The following is a 16,169-nucleotide window of genomic DNA, read 5'->3' on the forward strand; positions in this document are numbered from 1 at the left end:
AACAATGGAATATCATTTTTGTGTGAAAAATTAACAAAAACTAAAATGAACAGGGTGTGGAATACTGAATATTTTCTTACATTTTTGGTGCAAATGTGAATTAGCCAATCTGGTTTAAAGGATAATCTGGCAGTATATATATCAAAATTAAATATGCTCATACATTTTGATCCACCAAACCTGCTTCTCATATTTATCCTATAGTATACTTGTACAGGTGAATAAAGATAATACTTACCATTTAGCAAGTGACTATTATGTTCCAAGCCCTTTAAAATTCTTTGAAATAGATGATAGTATAATCATTTTGCAGATGACAAAACTGAAACTCAGATGTAAATTGCCCAAAGTTATATGACCATGACAGTGGAAGAATCTGGATTTGAACCTAGGTATTACTGCCTGTAAAATCCAAGGTCTTTTTACTACATCATACTAATTCTCTTACATCACCAAACAATGCCTGTAAATGGTAGATAAAATCAAATTCCCCATTCCTCCCCACCTTTCTTTCCTCCTGACCTTTGGGGAAATGATTTAGCATCCCATCATGGTCAGGGTTTAAACAGTAACTAATTAAGCTATATCTTGAAAGTCTTAATTTATGAAGGGGCTCTAAAAATGTGAAGGAACTATTGAAAGACTGTCACCTGAATCAGCTATGAGTTGAAAGAGATGTTTGTTAGTCCTTTCCAATTCAGGTTAGCACTCCAGAAGTTTGTCTCAAAATACTGCATTTCTTTAACACACTGTCTACCTTGGTTCATAAAAAAATCTTCTTTTAACTTCAAACAACTTCAAAGTTTATTTCCCCACAGAATTCTGAAGATTTTGTGACTTTGTGAAGCAATTACCTCAGACTGTTAAGAATTTGTTCTAGAATTCTGATATGTCTTCAATTTACAAGCCTGTTGCCCTAGGTGATAGATTCTTTCAAACTTTTACATTTGTTAATTCTATATAACCTATGTTTTACAGTTTACCAATGGAATTTATCCTGTTCAATTTAATTAAGCTTTATCTATTGTATATACAGGTCTGACTACCACCCTTAAGGAAAATATTTAAGGTAAGTTTTCTTTTTCTTTACTTTATAAAAACTAAACTTTTTGAAATACTGCAGCTTCCATGAGTTGTAAGAAATAACAGAGAGAACACACATACCTTTTATCCAGTTTCTCTTAATAGTAACATCTTATAAAACTGTAGTAAAATATCACAACCAGGATACTAACTGTACAGTCAAGATGCAGAATATTTCCACAAGGATCCCTAATGTCCTATTATAGTCATATCCATTCCTTTCCTGCTTCCACTCCCTATTTAATGCCTCGCAACCACTAATCTGTTCATTTTTATAATTTTATAATTTCAAAAATATTATATAAATGGAGTCATACAGTATATAGCATTTTGGGATTGGCTGTTTTCACTCACCATAATTCTCCGGAAATTCATCCAGGTTGTATATATCAATACTTTGTTCCTTTTTATTACTATTATTCCATGGTATGGATGTACCACAGTTTATTTAGCCATTTACCAGTTGAAGGACAATCTGGATTGCTTCTACTTTTTGGCTATTATGAATAAGGCTGCTAGAGAGTATTATGCTAAGTGAATAAGTCAGTCAGAGAAAGACAAATATCATATGATTTCAGTCATATGTGGAATTTAAGAAAGAAAAAAAATGAGCATGAGAGACAAACCAATAAACAGACGCTTAACTAGAGAACAAACTAATGGTTACCAGAGGGGAGGTAGGGGCGTGGGGATGGGTGAAATAGGTGATGAGGATTAAAGTGTGCAGTTGTGATGAGCACTGGGTGTTGTATGGAATTGTTGAATCACTATATTATACACCTGAAACTAATATTACACTGTATATTAACTAAGTGAAATTTAAATAAAAACTTAAAAGAAATAAATTATATTAAATCAACAGGTCAATCTGGGGAGAACTGGCATCTTTACTATGTTGAGTCTTCCAATCCATGAACATGATATGTCCCACCATTTATTTAGGCCTATGATTCCTTCTGTAAACAATTTGTAATTTTTATAATACAGATCCTGTACATGTTTTGATAGATTTCTAAGTATTTAATTTTCTCTGGAGTTACTGTAAATGTTACTGTGTTTTAAATTTTTGTTTCTACATGTTCATTTTTAGTATATAGAAATGCTATTGATTTTTTCATTTTGAATTTGCATCCTCCAACCTTGTGGAACTCACTTATTAGTTCTAGTATGTGTTGTTGTTGTTGTTGTTTGTAGACTCTTTGGTAGTTTCTACATTGACAATCATTCCACCTGAAAATACAGTTTTATTTCTTCTTTTCTAATCTGTGTGATTTTTATTTCCTTTTCTTGCCATATTACAATAGATAAAATTTCTAGTACTATATTGAAAAAGAGTAGTAAGAGCATACATCCTTGCCTTGTTCCTGATCTTGGAAAAAGAGCATTCAGGCTTTTACCATTAAGTATAATTTAAACTATAGGTTTTTGCAGATGTGCTTTATCAAATTGAGGAAGTTATATTCTAACACTAGTTTGTTGAGAGTTTTTACATCAAGATTGTGTGTCGAATTTTGCAAAAAAATTTTTATGCCAGTTGATATATGATTTTTCTCCTTTAGATTATTGATATGGTGAATTACATGACTGATTTTCAAATGTTGAACCAGCCTCGCGTATCTGTATATGGTGAATTACATGGACTGATTTTTACATGAACCAGTGTTACATGATATTAAATTCTTTTTATAAATGGCTGTATAAGTGTGCTAATATTTTGTTGGGGATTTATGCATGTAAATTCATGAGAGAGATTGATTTGTAGTTTCTGTCTGTCTGTACTGTCTTTATCTGGTTTTGGTATAAGACTAATAAGAGCCTCATAAAATGCATTAGGAAGTGTTCCTCCCTCTTCTGTTTTTTGGAATAGATTAAGTAAAATTAGTGATAATTCTTTCTTAATTGCTTGGTAAAATTCTCCAGTGAAAACCATCTGTGCCTGGACACTTCTTTTCCAGGAGCTTTTAAATTACTAATTCAATTTTTTTAATGGCCATAGGACTATTTTATTTGTTTGCTCTACTTCTCATTCCTCTGTTTCTCTTTTCTTATTTTTTGTGGGTTAATATTTCTTAGAATCCCACACTGATTTATTTATACTGTTTTTTAGTATGTTGCTTTTTATAGTTTCCTTAGTGGTTTTGCTATGTATTATATTTACAGGACATCATAATCTATGGTTATTGATATTTTACCCCTTCAAGTGAAGTATAGATATCTTACTTCTATTTAGACCCCTTCCCTTTTTTTTTTTTTTAAGATTTATTTATTTATTTTAGAGAAAGAGAGAGATTGGCAGGCAGGGCAGGAGGAGAAGAGATTCCCAAACAGACTAGGTGCTTAGTGCAGAGCCTGACATGGGGCTTGATCTCATGACCCTGAGATCATGACCTGAGCTAAACCAAGAGTTGGTTGGTTAACCCACTGCACCACCCAGGCAGTCCTAGTCCCCTTCCCTTTTAAAATATAATTGTCTTAAGTATTTCCTCTATTTACAATGTGCATCACAATAGATGGTGTTATAATCTTTGCTTTGACCATCACATATCATTTTAAAACTCATCAGAAGTAGGATAGTCTATATTTGCCCATTCTCATGTTCTTTTCTTTCTGAAGTCCCAAGCCGCCTCTCTCTTCTTTTCTTTTCTTTTCTTTTTTTTTTAAGAGACCTGCCTTTATCCATTCATTAAGAATCTGTTTGCTACCAACAAATTCTTTTGGTTTTCCTTTATCTGAGAATGTCTTTATTTTTCTTTCACTCCTGAAGAAAATTTTTGCTGGGTATAAAATTCACCTTTGCCAGTTCTTTTCTTTCAGTACCTAAAAAGACGTTGTGCCACATCCTTCTGGCCTCCATGGTTTCAGATGAGAAAATCATTCAAATAGGTATTCCTCTATAGGTAATGCATTCTCTCTGGCTGCTTTCAAGAATTTTTTTTTTCAGTTTTCAAATGTATAATGATGATGTGACCTGGTGATTTCTTTGGATTTATACTCCTTGAGACTTGCTCAGTTTCTTGAATCTGTAGGTTTATGTCTTCCATCGAATTTGGGAAGTTTTCAGCAATTATTTCTTTAAATACTTTCTCTTGCTCTATCATTTCTTTTTCTTCTCCTCCTTATCCCCTTCCACCTCCCCCTCCTCCTCCTTCTCCTCCATCTCCCTCTTTTTTCTCCTCTCTATCCCTCTCTCCCTCTCTCCACTCCTTCTGGAACTCCAATAATATGAATATTAACTCTTTTCCTGAAACTCTGTTAATTTTTTTCAGTCTGTTTTCTTTCTGTTGTTCAGACTGTGTACATTCTATTGATATTTCCTTAAGTTCACTGCTTCTATCCTCTGTTATCTCCATTCTACCATTAAGCCCAAGCATTGAGATTTTTATTTTGGTTACTGTCTTTTTCAGTTCTATAATTTCCATTGGTCTTTTCTACAACTTCTGTGCCTCTGCTGATAATTTTTGTTTCAAGAGAATTTCTGATTGCTTGATGAAGCATTTTTATGGTGATTGCTTAAAATCCTTGTCTGGTTATTTCAATATTTGATTCATCTTGTTGTTGGCATCTTTTGATTCTTTTCTCATTTATGTTGTGATTTCCCTGGTTCTTGGTATGCCAAGTGATTTTCAAACATATCCTGGATACATAGGATCTTATGAGACCCTGGATTCTTAAATTAAAAAAAAAATGTTTTTTTAAGCAGGCAGTTACCCTGTTGAGATGTAGCATGGGGCCAGCCAGGTGAATATATTTCAAAGTGGTGAACTTTTGTATATAAATTATATAAATATTGTGTGTATGTGTTTGTGCATATTTCTAACAAAGAAATTGCAGGGTTTTAGCTGATTTGAATATCCCTCTCCTTATATGGGCCTTGACTGCCTCCAATCTAGATCCTTGCGAGGTTGTGGCATGCAATTCCTCACATCCACAGGTGAACTTTGGCCTTGGCTACAGGTGATCTAGAGGGGGTGAGGAGTGTAGTATACCTGAGAGTAAAAAAATATAGAGTATACTTGTGATCATTTGCCTAACACACTACCAACACTTTTGGGGGGATGTCACAGAGCAGTTAGTAGAAACTATTAGTGATAACAGCAAAAAGCCAAAACCTACATGGCAAATAGACAAAATATAATATCTATTGGGTGACTACTTTGTACTGCTGTGCCAGATGCCAGAAGATAGAAAGATAAGTAAGATAAATACCTTACCCCAATGTAGTAAAAGCTATGGTTAAATTGTCAGCCATAAAGGATGGAATATTTCTTTGGTGGTAATATGCTAAAATGGCACCTAAAGTGCTGCAGCTAATATGTAGTCAAGCTCAACCTGAAGCTACTTGTCAAATCATCTTTAACTGTCAGTGCTACTTTGACTATACCTATTGTACATGTAAATTTATCTCACTTAAAACAATTATGTTACTGTAATATAATGGTTTACCCCAAATAAGTCTTTCCCACTACCTCACTCTAAGGTCTTTTAAGTTAAGAGCTATATATATTCTGTTCATTTTTGTATCCACAGACATACTCATTCAGAAAGTATTTGTCAAGTGGCTAGGTTTCAGACACTGTTCCAGATGAAATGAATACAAGACACAGAAACTCCCAGCTCTAAATATGCTTACATTCAGGTAGAAAAGATAGACAGCTATGATTAAAGATCTTACTACACTGGCATTTAGAGGATGGTTTGCACTTTGCTTAAGAGTCTCTGAATCCCTTGGAGACCCTGATGGCTGTAAATTTCTGATAAGATTTATCTTCACCAAAATGTTTTGAGTTAGATAGACATAAAAAAATCTCTATTTCTCTAGCTCATTGATCTTATCACAATATGAATTGTTTGAATGGACTTGATAATGCTACTTCTATGAAGGTTCAGTTCAATTCAACCAACACAATGCAAGTTGTATGTGCAAAGCACTGGAAAATATTTTACATATATTATCTCACTGAAACACCACTTTGGTTAAAAAGGCCTTTCATTACCCATATCTACCCTCCCTTTTCTGCCCCAGGCCCCTGTTAAGTACATTTTTCATAGAATACTCCCAAGGTACCCTGTGTGTTCATCTACTATGCTATAATTCCTTGTTTACTTTTCTGTCAGCTACATTCACTAATATATTCTTGGTTACTCAAGGTCAGGAGAAGAGGAGAAGGCGGTTGATCATATGCCCTCTAGGGTCAAATCCCAACTACCTTACTAACTGTGTGACTTTTTTTTTTTTAAAGATTTTATTTTATTTATTCATTTGACAGAGATAGAGATGGCCAGTGAGAGAGGGAACACAAGCAGGGGGAGTGGGAGAGGAAGAAGCAGGCTCCTAGCAGAGGAGCCTGATGTGGGGCTCGATCCCAGAATGCCGGGATCACACCCTGAGCCGAAGGCAGATGCTCAACAACTGAGCCACCCAGGTGACCCCTAACTGTGTGACCTTAAACAATTTATCTAACCTCGCTGAGCTTCAGTTTCCTCATCTGCAAAATACAAACAATAACAATGCCTACTTTGTTGTGAAGATTAAAGAAAATAATGCACATAAAAAGCTTAATATGGTGCCCATCCATATTATCATTAATTATTAATTAGCAATGGTGCCTGCTATCTAGGGTAGTCAATGTTTTATAAAGTAATCCTCTTTTAGTCTTCAGCTAATAGTGAAGAGACTGCTGCCAGAATTCAAGTCTTCTGACCCAAAATCTTGTTCTCCTGTAACAATAGGATGCTTTGTAGATATTATGCCATTGTTTTCCTAAATAAAAGTTTAGGCCAGTAATCAGATGGGATTTTTGTGCTATTTTTAGATGCATGAATCAATCTGGAAGAAGTAGTTTTAATTCCAAAACATTAAAATATCCAGGATATTTTGAGGGTTTATTGGAACAACTAGATTGAATATTAGAATCAATAATGCCCTGGCCCCTTGGGATTGTTGCCTTTAAAGTAACTAAACCTTTTTGCATGGAGTTCAAGATATTCGTATATCAAATTCTACTATCTACAAAAGAGTATTCATATGGGGTTCCAATGTCTTGGATTAAGGAGTCAGTCATTCATTCAATTACAAAGAAAAGCACTTATGTTCTTCCCCTTGTGATGGATAGTTCTTACCTACTGAGTGCAAAATATGAAGCAGACCAAATTTTTCTTTCTCTTCTCACCTTCCAAGCCAGTATTTCTTTCTTGCCTGATTATTGCAAGCCACACAACCCCTGTCCCATTTCTGAAATACAGCTGTTAGCCTGGCATGGCATTTAGACAGCTGAATCTTGAATAATTGAAAGATTTCAAGATATTAAAAAAGGATCCAGTATAATTAATTTCAAGTATTAATGGACAAATGAGATGAGGAGAATGGATTCTTTAAAACTGTTCATATCAAAATAGATGGGCAGAGGTGGTCTATCCTTTCATAGTGCTACTGTGAGTTGCCTACTAGGCAAAGCTATATAGGGGGAGGCAGAAGTAAAGAATTCAAAAGTATAGCCTGCTAAAGTTAATGTTATGTTTACATTGCTTTATAATAATTTATAAATTTATAATAAACTATGATAAAATATATAACAAATTATTTATAATAATTGATAATAATGAATATGCTTTCTTGATGTAAGAATGTCAGTAAAAATTAATTCAAAATAATATAAAAAAACACAAAAGAAGTTAATGATTTTTAAGGGCTATATCAATCTACTTACTGATTTTCCCTTTTTATTTGTATTTCTTTGTCCATAGAGCTGATCTTGCATTACCCTTTCTGAAAAAGAATGAAAAAAAATGATTATATAAATAAGTTGGCACTTGTGGCATTTGACAAACATGTTCTACAGGCATATCTCTAACTAATGATGGTGTAGCATAGCAATTAAGAGCACAGGCTCTGGAGCCAGACTGCTTGGACTCAAATAGTCTCTGCAACTAACCATCTAACTTTGGACAAGTTATCTTGGCTCTCTGTCTCAGTTTCCTCATCTGTCAAGGGATAAAGCTCCTGTGCCTTAGGACTGTGATTTAAAGGGCTAAGGCATGTAACATTGGGTCTGGGACATAAAAAGCACAAAATGAATGCAAGTTTTGCTGTTTTTGTTACTATCACTACTACTCCCTTTACTCTGACTCCTGACACATTGTACCCTTGGGTTTGTCTCCTAGTACGTCCAATTACTCTTTTCAATAGTATTGTTAAAGTGCATACATTAAGTGATTAAAATGAAATGTCATCATGATCTAGATTTTTATGTATATAAAAGATTGTCTTTTAATCATGTGATAGTAAATGTTTGTATGGAGTACTACTTTTCTAGCTCTTAATGCTAGCTCAAAAAATAAAGTAAAAACTAAAAAACAATTCATCATCACACTCTAGGTGGTTCTGAATGTTTCTGTGGCTGTTGAATTTTATGCACATTATTCAAAGCTGTGCTTGACTGAATGTTTAAAAGATTGGTTTTACTCATCCTTCTTGGAGCCTCTTTTTAGCCTATCCTCCAGCAGTCATTTGGGTAAACTTCCATCACACATTTGCTGTACATACCCACCTCTATAAAGTTGTATAGACAGACAATCTACATTCTAGAGAGCTTTCATGGATAATTCTGCATTTCCTCAAGAATTCATGACCCTAGAGAGGAATCTTACGAAATAAACTAAAAGAATTTATGAAGTATGGAAAGGAACGACTATGGTCTTCAACGACTGATGGTGCTAGACTGAAATATATGTGCAAATATATATATATATATATATTTTTGTTTTTGTTTTTGTTACTATCACTACTACTCCCTTTACTCTGACTCCTGACACATTGTACCCTTGGGTTTGTCTGCTAGTACGTCCAATTACTATTTTCTCACATTCTGACTAGTGTGAGATGATATCTCATTGTAGTTTTGATTTGTATGTGATGTTGCACATCTTTTCGTGTGTCTTAGCCATCTGCATGTCTTCTTTGGAAAAATGTCTATTCATGCCTTCTGCCCATTTCTTAACTAGACTATTTGGTTTTGGGGTGTTGAATTGTATAAGTTCTTTATATATTTCAGATATTAACCCTTTATCCAATATGTCATTTGCAAACATCTCCCATTCTATAGGTTGCCTATGAGTTTTATTGATTTTTTCCTTCACTGCAGAGAAGCTTTTTAATTTGATGAAGTCCCAATAGCATATTTTTGTTTTTGTTTCCCTTGCTTCAGGAGACATACCTAGTAAAACATTGCTATGGCTGATTTCAAAGAAGTTACTGCCTGTGTTCTCCTCTAGGATTTTAATGACTTCATGTCTTACATTTAGGTCTTTCATCCATTTTGAATTTATTTTTGTGTATTGTGCAAGAAAGTGGTCCATTTTCCATCTTTTGCATGTTCCTGTCCAGTTTTCAGAACATTATTTGTTGTAGAGATGGTCTTTTTTCCATTGGATATTCTTTCCTGCTTTGTTGAAGGTTAGTTGACCATATAGCTGTGGGTCCATTTCTGGGTTTTCTATTCTGTTCCATTGATCTATGTGTCTGTTTTTGTGCCAGTACCATCTTGATCACTACAGTTTTGTAATATAACTTGAAGTCTGGAATTGTGATGCCTCCAGCTTTGCTTTTCTTTTTCAAGATTGCTTTGGCTATTTTGGATCTTTTGTGGTTCCATACAAATTTGAGGATTGTTTGTTTTAGCTCTGTGAAAAGTGCTGGTCATATTTTGTTCCCTATCATTAGATGTGTAGATTGCTTTGGGTAGTATAGTCTTCTTTAAAAATTTAAATTCAATTAGCCAATGTATAGCACACCATTAGTTTTTGATATAATGTTCAATGATTCATTAGTTGTGTATAACACCCAGTGCTCACCACATCACATGCCCTCCTTTTGCCCATCACTGAGTTACCCCATCCCCCCACCCACCTCCCTCTCTGCAACCCTCAGTTTGTTTCCCGGAGTCAAGAGTCTCATATGGTTTGTCTCCCTCTCTTATTTCTTCCCCTTCAGTTTTCCCTCCCTTGCCCTATTGTCCTCTGCACTATTCCTTATGTTCCACCAATGAGTGAAACCATATGATAACTCTTTTTCTCTGATTGACTTATTTCACTTAGCATAATACCCTCCAGTTCCATCCATGTCAATGTAAATGTTAGTCATCTTTTCTGATGGCTGAGTAGTGTTCCATTGTATATATGAACCACATCTTCTTTATCCATTCATCTGTTGAAGGACGTCTTGGCTCCTTCCACAGTTTGGTAGTATAGACATTTTAACAATATTTGTTCTTTCAGTACATGAGCATGGAATGTCTTTCCACTTCTTTGTGTCATTGTCAATTTCTTTCATCAGTGTTTTATTGTTTTCATATAGATCTTTTACCTGTTTGGTTAGGTTTATTCCTAGATATCTTATGGTTTTTGGTGCAATTATAAATGGGATCGATTCCTTGATTCTCTTTCTGCTGCTTCAAATGAAATGCAACAGATTTCTATACACTGATTTTGTATCCTATGACTACTGAATTTGTATATCAGTTCTAGGAGTTTTTCAGTGCAGTTCTAGGAATTTTTCAGTGGAGTTTCTCTGGTTTTCTACATAGAGTATCATGTCATCTGTAAATAGTAATAGTTTTATTTTTTCCTTGCTGATTTGGATGCCTTTTATTTCTTTTTGTTGTCTGATTGCTGTGGCTAGGACTTCCAGTACTGTGGTGAATAAAAGTGGTGAGAGTGAACATCCCTGTCTTGCTCCCGATGACAGAGGAAAATCTCTGTTTTTCCCCATTGAGGATGATATTAGCTGTGGGGTTTTTGGATATGGCCTTCATTATGTTGAGGTATGTTCCCTCTAAATCTAGTTTGTTGATTTTTTTTTTATCATGAATGGATTTTGTACTTTGCAAATCCTTTCCCTGCATCTATTGAGAGGATCATATGGTTCTTATCCTTTCTTTTATTGATGTGGTGTTATCACATTGATTGTTTTGTGAATACTGAACCACCCTTGCAGCCCAGGAATAAATCCCACTTAATCATGGTGAATGATTCTTTCAATGTAATTCTGGATTTGATTTACTAGTACTTTGTTGAGAATATTTGCATATATGTTCATCAGGGATATTAGCCTGTAGTTCTCTTTTTTAGTTGGAGTCTTTGTCTGGTTTTGGAATCAGGGTAATGCTGGCCTCATAGAATGAGTTTGGAAGTTTTCCTTCCATTTCTGTCTTTTGTAATAGTTTGAGAAGAATAAGTATTAACTCTTCTTTAAACATCTGGTAGAATTCGCCTATGAAGCCATCTGGCCCTGGACTTTTGTTTGTTGGGAGATTTTTGATTACTGATTCAATTTTATTGCTAGTTATCAATCTGTTCAAGTTTTCTATTTCTTCTTGTTTCAGTTTTGGTAGTTTATGTTTCTAGGAATTTATCCATTACTTCCAGATTATCCAATTTGTTGGCATGTAATTTTTCATATTATACTTTTATAGTTGTTTATATTTCTGTGGTGTTGGTTGTTATTTCTCCTCTCTCATTTGTTGTTTTATTTGGGTTCTTTCTCTTTCCTTTTTGATAAGTCTGGCTAGGGGTTTATCTATTTTATTTTTTATTTTTTTAAAGAACCAGCTCCTGGTTTCATCGATCTGTTCTACTGTTCTTTTAGATTCTATATCAATTATTTCTTCTCTAGTCTTTATTATTTCCCTCCTTCTGCATTTTTAGGGCTTGTCTATTGTTCTTTTTCTAGCTCCTTTAGGTGTAAGGTTAGGTTGTTTCTTTGAGATTCTTCTTGCTTCTTGAGGTGGACCTGTATTGACTTCTATGACCACTTTTGCTGTATCCTGAAGGTTTTGGACCACTGTGTTTTCATTTTAATTTGTTTCCATGTATTTTTTATTTTGTCTTTGATTTCCTGGTTGATCCATTAATTCTTTAGCAGCATGTTGTTTAACCTCCATGTGTTTGTGGTCATTCCAAAGTTTTTCTTGTGGCTCACCTCAAGTTTCATAGTGTTGTGGTCAGAAAATATACATGGTATGATCTCAAACTTATTATATTTGTTGAGGCCTGATTTGTTACCTAGTATGTGATCTATTCTGGAGTATGTCCCATGTGCACTTGAGAAGAATGTGTATTTTGCAGGATGCGTGGGTGGCTCAGTCCGCTAAGCATCTGCCTTTGGCTCAGGTCATGATCCCAGGGTCCTGGGATCGAGTCTTGCATCAGGTTCCCTGTTCAGCAGGGAGCCTGCTTCTCCTCTGCCTGCCACTCCCCTGCTTGTGCACGCTCTCTCTCTGACAAATAAATAAAATCTTTAAAAAAAAGAATGTGTAACTTACTGCTATAGGATGAAATGTTCTGAATATATCATTTAAGTCCATCTTGTCTAGCATGTCATTCAAAGCCATTGTTTCCTTGCTTAAATGATCTGTCCATTGATGTAAGTGGAGTGTTAAAGTCCCTTACTAGTACTGTATTATTATCAATGAGTTTCTTTACGTTTGTTATTGCTTTATATACTTGGGTGCCTCCATGTTGGGGGCATATTTACAATTGTTTTTGTTGGACAGTTCCCCTTATAATATAGTGTGCTTCATCTCTTGGATAGTCTTTGGTTTAAAATCTAGTTTGTCTGATATAAGTATTGCTACTCCAGCTTTCTTTTAACATTCATTTGCATGATAAATATTTCTCCATCCCCTCACTTTCAATCTGCAGATGTCTTTAGATCTAAAATGAGTCTCTTTTAGGCAGCATACAGAGGGTCCCAGGTTTTTTTTTCATTCTGACACCCTATGCCTTTTCATTGGAGCATAGGCTATTTACATTCAGAGTAATTATTGATAATTATTGATTATAAATACATATAGACATGTATTTAGTGCCATTTTATTGCATGTTTTATCATTGTTTCTGGAGATTTTCTCTGTTCCTTTCTAGTCTTTGTCACTTTTGATCTTTCCTTCCCAAAGAGTCCCCTTTAATATTCTTGCAGGGCTGGTTTAGTGGTCATGAACTCCTTTAGTTTTTGTTTGTCTGGGAAACTCTTTATCTGTCTATTCTGAATGGTAGCCTTGCTGGATAGAGTATTCTTGGCTGCAGATTTTCCCCATTCAGCATTTTGAATATATCATGCTGCTTTCTTCAAGCTTGCCAAATTTCTGTGGAGAAATCTGCAACTAGCCTTATGGGTCTTCCCTTATAAGTTAGGGACTTTTTTCTTGCTGCTTTTGGGATTTTTTTATCACTGTATTTTTGCAAATTTAACTACAGTATGTCTTGGCGTTGGCCTGCTTTTGTTGATTTTGATGGAGTTCTCTGTGCCTCCTGGATTTGGATTTCTGTTTTCTGCCCCTGCTTAGGGAAGTTTTCAGCTATTATTTCCTCAAATAAACTTTTTTACCCCCCTTTTCTTTCCCTTCTTCTTCTGGGACTCCTAAAATATGAATGTTACTACATTTGATGGAGTCACTGAGCTCCCTAAGTCTATTGTTATGATCCATAATTCTTCTTTCTCTTTCTTGTTCAGCTTCACTATTTTCCATTATTCTAGCTTCTATATCACTTATTCTTTCCTCTGATTTTTTCATCCTTGTGGTCATTACATCCAGTGTTTCAAATCTCAGTTATTGCATTTTTTCATTTCTTCCTGATTGTTTTTTTAACTCTTTTATCTCTGAGGTAAGGGTCTCCCTGATGTCTTCCATGCTTTTCTCAGTCCAATCCTTATGACCATTGTTTTAAATTCTCCATCAGACATATAACTTATATCTGCTTCTATTAGATCTCTGGCTGTGACCTTTTCTTGTTCTTTCTTTTGGGATGAATTCCTCAGTTTGGCATTTTGTCTAGGTCTCTGTCTTCTCCTGTGTGTTAGAAAAGCCAGTTATGTTTCCTGCTCCATAGAGTAATGGCTTTATGAAGAGGAGGTCATATTGTGTCCAGGGCCTGGCACTTCAGGGAGTGTCTCTGGTGTGTGCTGTGTGCATGCTGCTGCTGTGTTTTGGCTTCTCCATTCCACAGGTCAGTCATCTGCAGAGGTTCTCCTTGCCTGCAGTGGAGAGTGTTTGGATGTTGGGCAGTTTGGCGAGTTTCAATTAGGGGTGTTCTGATCTGCTTGTTAAATGAGACCTGATGCTACTTCCACTAGAACTGAAGCCTTACACAACTCTATGGTTGGTAGACATGGTGCATGTGGGGGTTTCTGCTGATCTTCTGGGGAAGGGGCCCACTATGCTGGTCCTTAGGCACACTCATCCAAGAAAAGCAGCACCAGCAGACTACAGGAGGGTGGGACTTGGTGTATGCAGGTTAGGCAGCCAGTGTCACCACTGTGCTGTTTATTGAAGTTTGTTTATGCTGAGGGGAGGAGGAGGGAAATGGCACCAGCCAGTTCCTTTGTCTCCGGAGTTGGAATTCTGTGCTTGCTGCTTTCAGGGAAGAATAACCAGAAGAACGAATAATTTCCCTTTGTGTGTCCCAGGTGTTTTTCAGATTGCTATTTTCATGTTATCTGTCTTTAGGTTGGTTGCTTGCCTGCCTGCAGCCACTTTGGGTTCTATCCCAGCCAAATCTGCTGACTTTTAAAAGTCCAAATTTTGGGGAGCTGGTGTGGTAGGGACATGCATTGGTCTTCTGGGGGCAGGTCTCACTGCACTGAAACTGATGTAAGTTTGACCAAAAAGGGCAGTCGTGCCAGAGTTCAGGAGCATGGGATTTGGAGGAAGCAGGCTAAACAGCCAGTGTCTGAGTTCACTGCCCTCAGCAGGTATCTCTGCACCTATGCTGGGGGGTGGGGGAGGGAAATGGTGCCCAACTGTTCTTTTGTCTTCCGATAGGCAACTCTGTGAATGCCGCCTCTTATAGATGTGCTCCAAGTAGAGTGAACAATCTCTCCCTGTGTGCCTTAGGTGACCCTCAGATTATACCATCTGCCTTGGGGTTGCTTGCATGCCTCTCTCCAGGGGTAGGGCAGCACCTTCAGGTCTCTATCCCAGCCAACCCACTGACATCTAAAACTCTAATCTTTGAGTCCTGCTGTTTGCAAAAACACAAAAATCAGCCCCTTTCATTTTCCCAGCCAATGGCTTTGGGGATTTGTGCTCCTCCCTCTCTCTCTCTCACCTTTCTCCTTGACCAGGACTCTCTCCCCTCCACAGAACCTGTGATCCATTTCTTCTCCAAACCATGTCTCCACACACTTCCTACCTTCCTCGATGTGGCCTCTTCTTTCCCTCTAGTTGTGCAGTTTGTTCTGTCAGTCTTCGGGTCGATTTCTTGGGTATTCAGAATGATTTGGTAGTTATCTAGCTGTGTTCGAGGATTGAGACAAGCCTAGGGTCCTCCCACTATGTCGCCATCTTAGCTCCCCTCTCATATAAAGTATTTATAAGAGTATTGGGTTAATTATATAAGTCTGGTCTGCATGAGTAAACTGGAAAGTATAGTTCAAAGTATAACAAACCATTTTTTCTTGATTTATGTATTTTAAAATTCCAGTATAATTAATATACAGTATTATATTAGTTTCAGGTGTACAATATAGTAATTCAACAATTCTATGTATTATTCTGTGCTCATCACAATAAGTGTACTCTCAATCTCCTACACCTGTTTCCCCATCCACTTCTCCTCTGGTAACCACCAGTTTGTTCTCCATGTTTAAGAGTCTGGTTTTTAAAATTTGTTTCTTTTTTCCTTGTTTGTTTTGAAAGTATAACAAAACCATTTAAAATGTATATTTAGGGGTGCCTGGGTGGCTCAGTCAGTTAAGCCTCTGCCTTAGGTTCAGGTCATGATCCCAGGGTCCTCGAACTGAGTCCCACGTTGAGCTCCTTGCTCTGCAAGGAGTCTGCTTCTCCTTCTGCCCCTCCCCCCTTGTTCTCTCTCTCAAATAAATAAAAGTAAATAACATGTATATTTAGGAATCTTAAATATTTTTTTAAAAGGCCCTACTCAGATATAAATTTAGGACTATAGACTTAAAGAGAAATAGGAGACCCAATCATCTTAAAGCCATTTCTCCCATTTTAAAAATGAGAAAAATCCAGAAAAGTTCATGACCTGCCCAAGAGCAAGATAGAAATGAGCAATAAGGAAATAAGTCC

At 36.1% G+C, this 16,169-nt stretch overlaps 1 protein-coding gene across 2 annotated transcripts in view; it reads right to left on the bottom strand.

Annotated features, from left to right (window-relative positions):
- CATSPERT (catsper channel auxiliary subunit tau) overlaps positions 1 to 16,169 on the bottom strand; it is a 141,734-nt gene that overhangs the window by 16,523 nt on the left and 109,042 nt on the right. Inside the window, exon 9 of one of the 2 annotated variants that reach the window (XM_087862692.1) lies at positions 7,791 to 7,849. The exons of the other annotated variant lie outside the window; for it this stretch is intronic. Within the exon in view, the coding sequence (XP_087718818.1) occupies positions 7,791 to 7,849 (59 nt within the window). The remainder of the gene's footprint in view (positions 1 to 7,790; positions 7,850 to 16,169) is intronic. 2 annotated transcript variants of the gene reach the window in all.

This window comes from Ursus americanus, chromosome 1 (genome assembly GCF_024610735.1).
Source record: "Ursus americanus isolate L20-20 chromosome 1, mUrsAme1.1.p, whole genome shotgun sequence".
NCBI lineage: Eukaryota > Metazoa > Chordata > Mammalia > Carnivora > Ursidae > Ursus > Ursus americanus.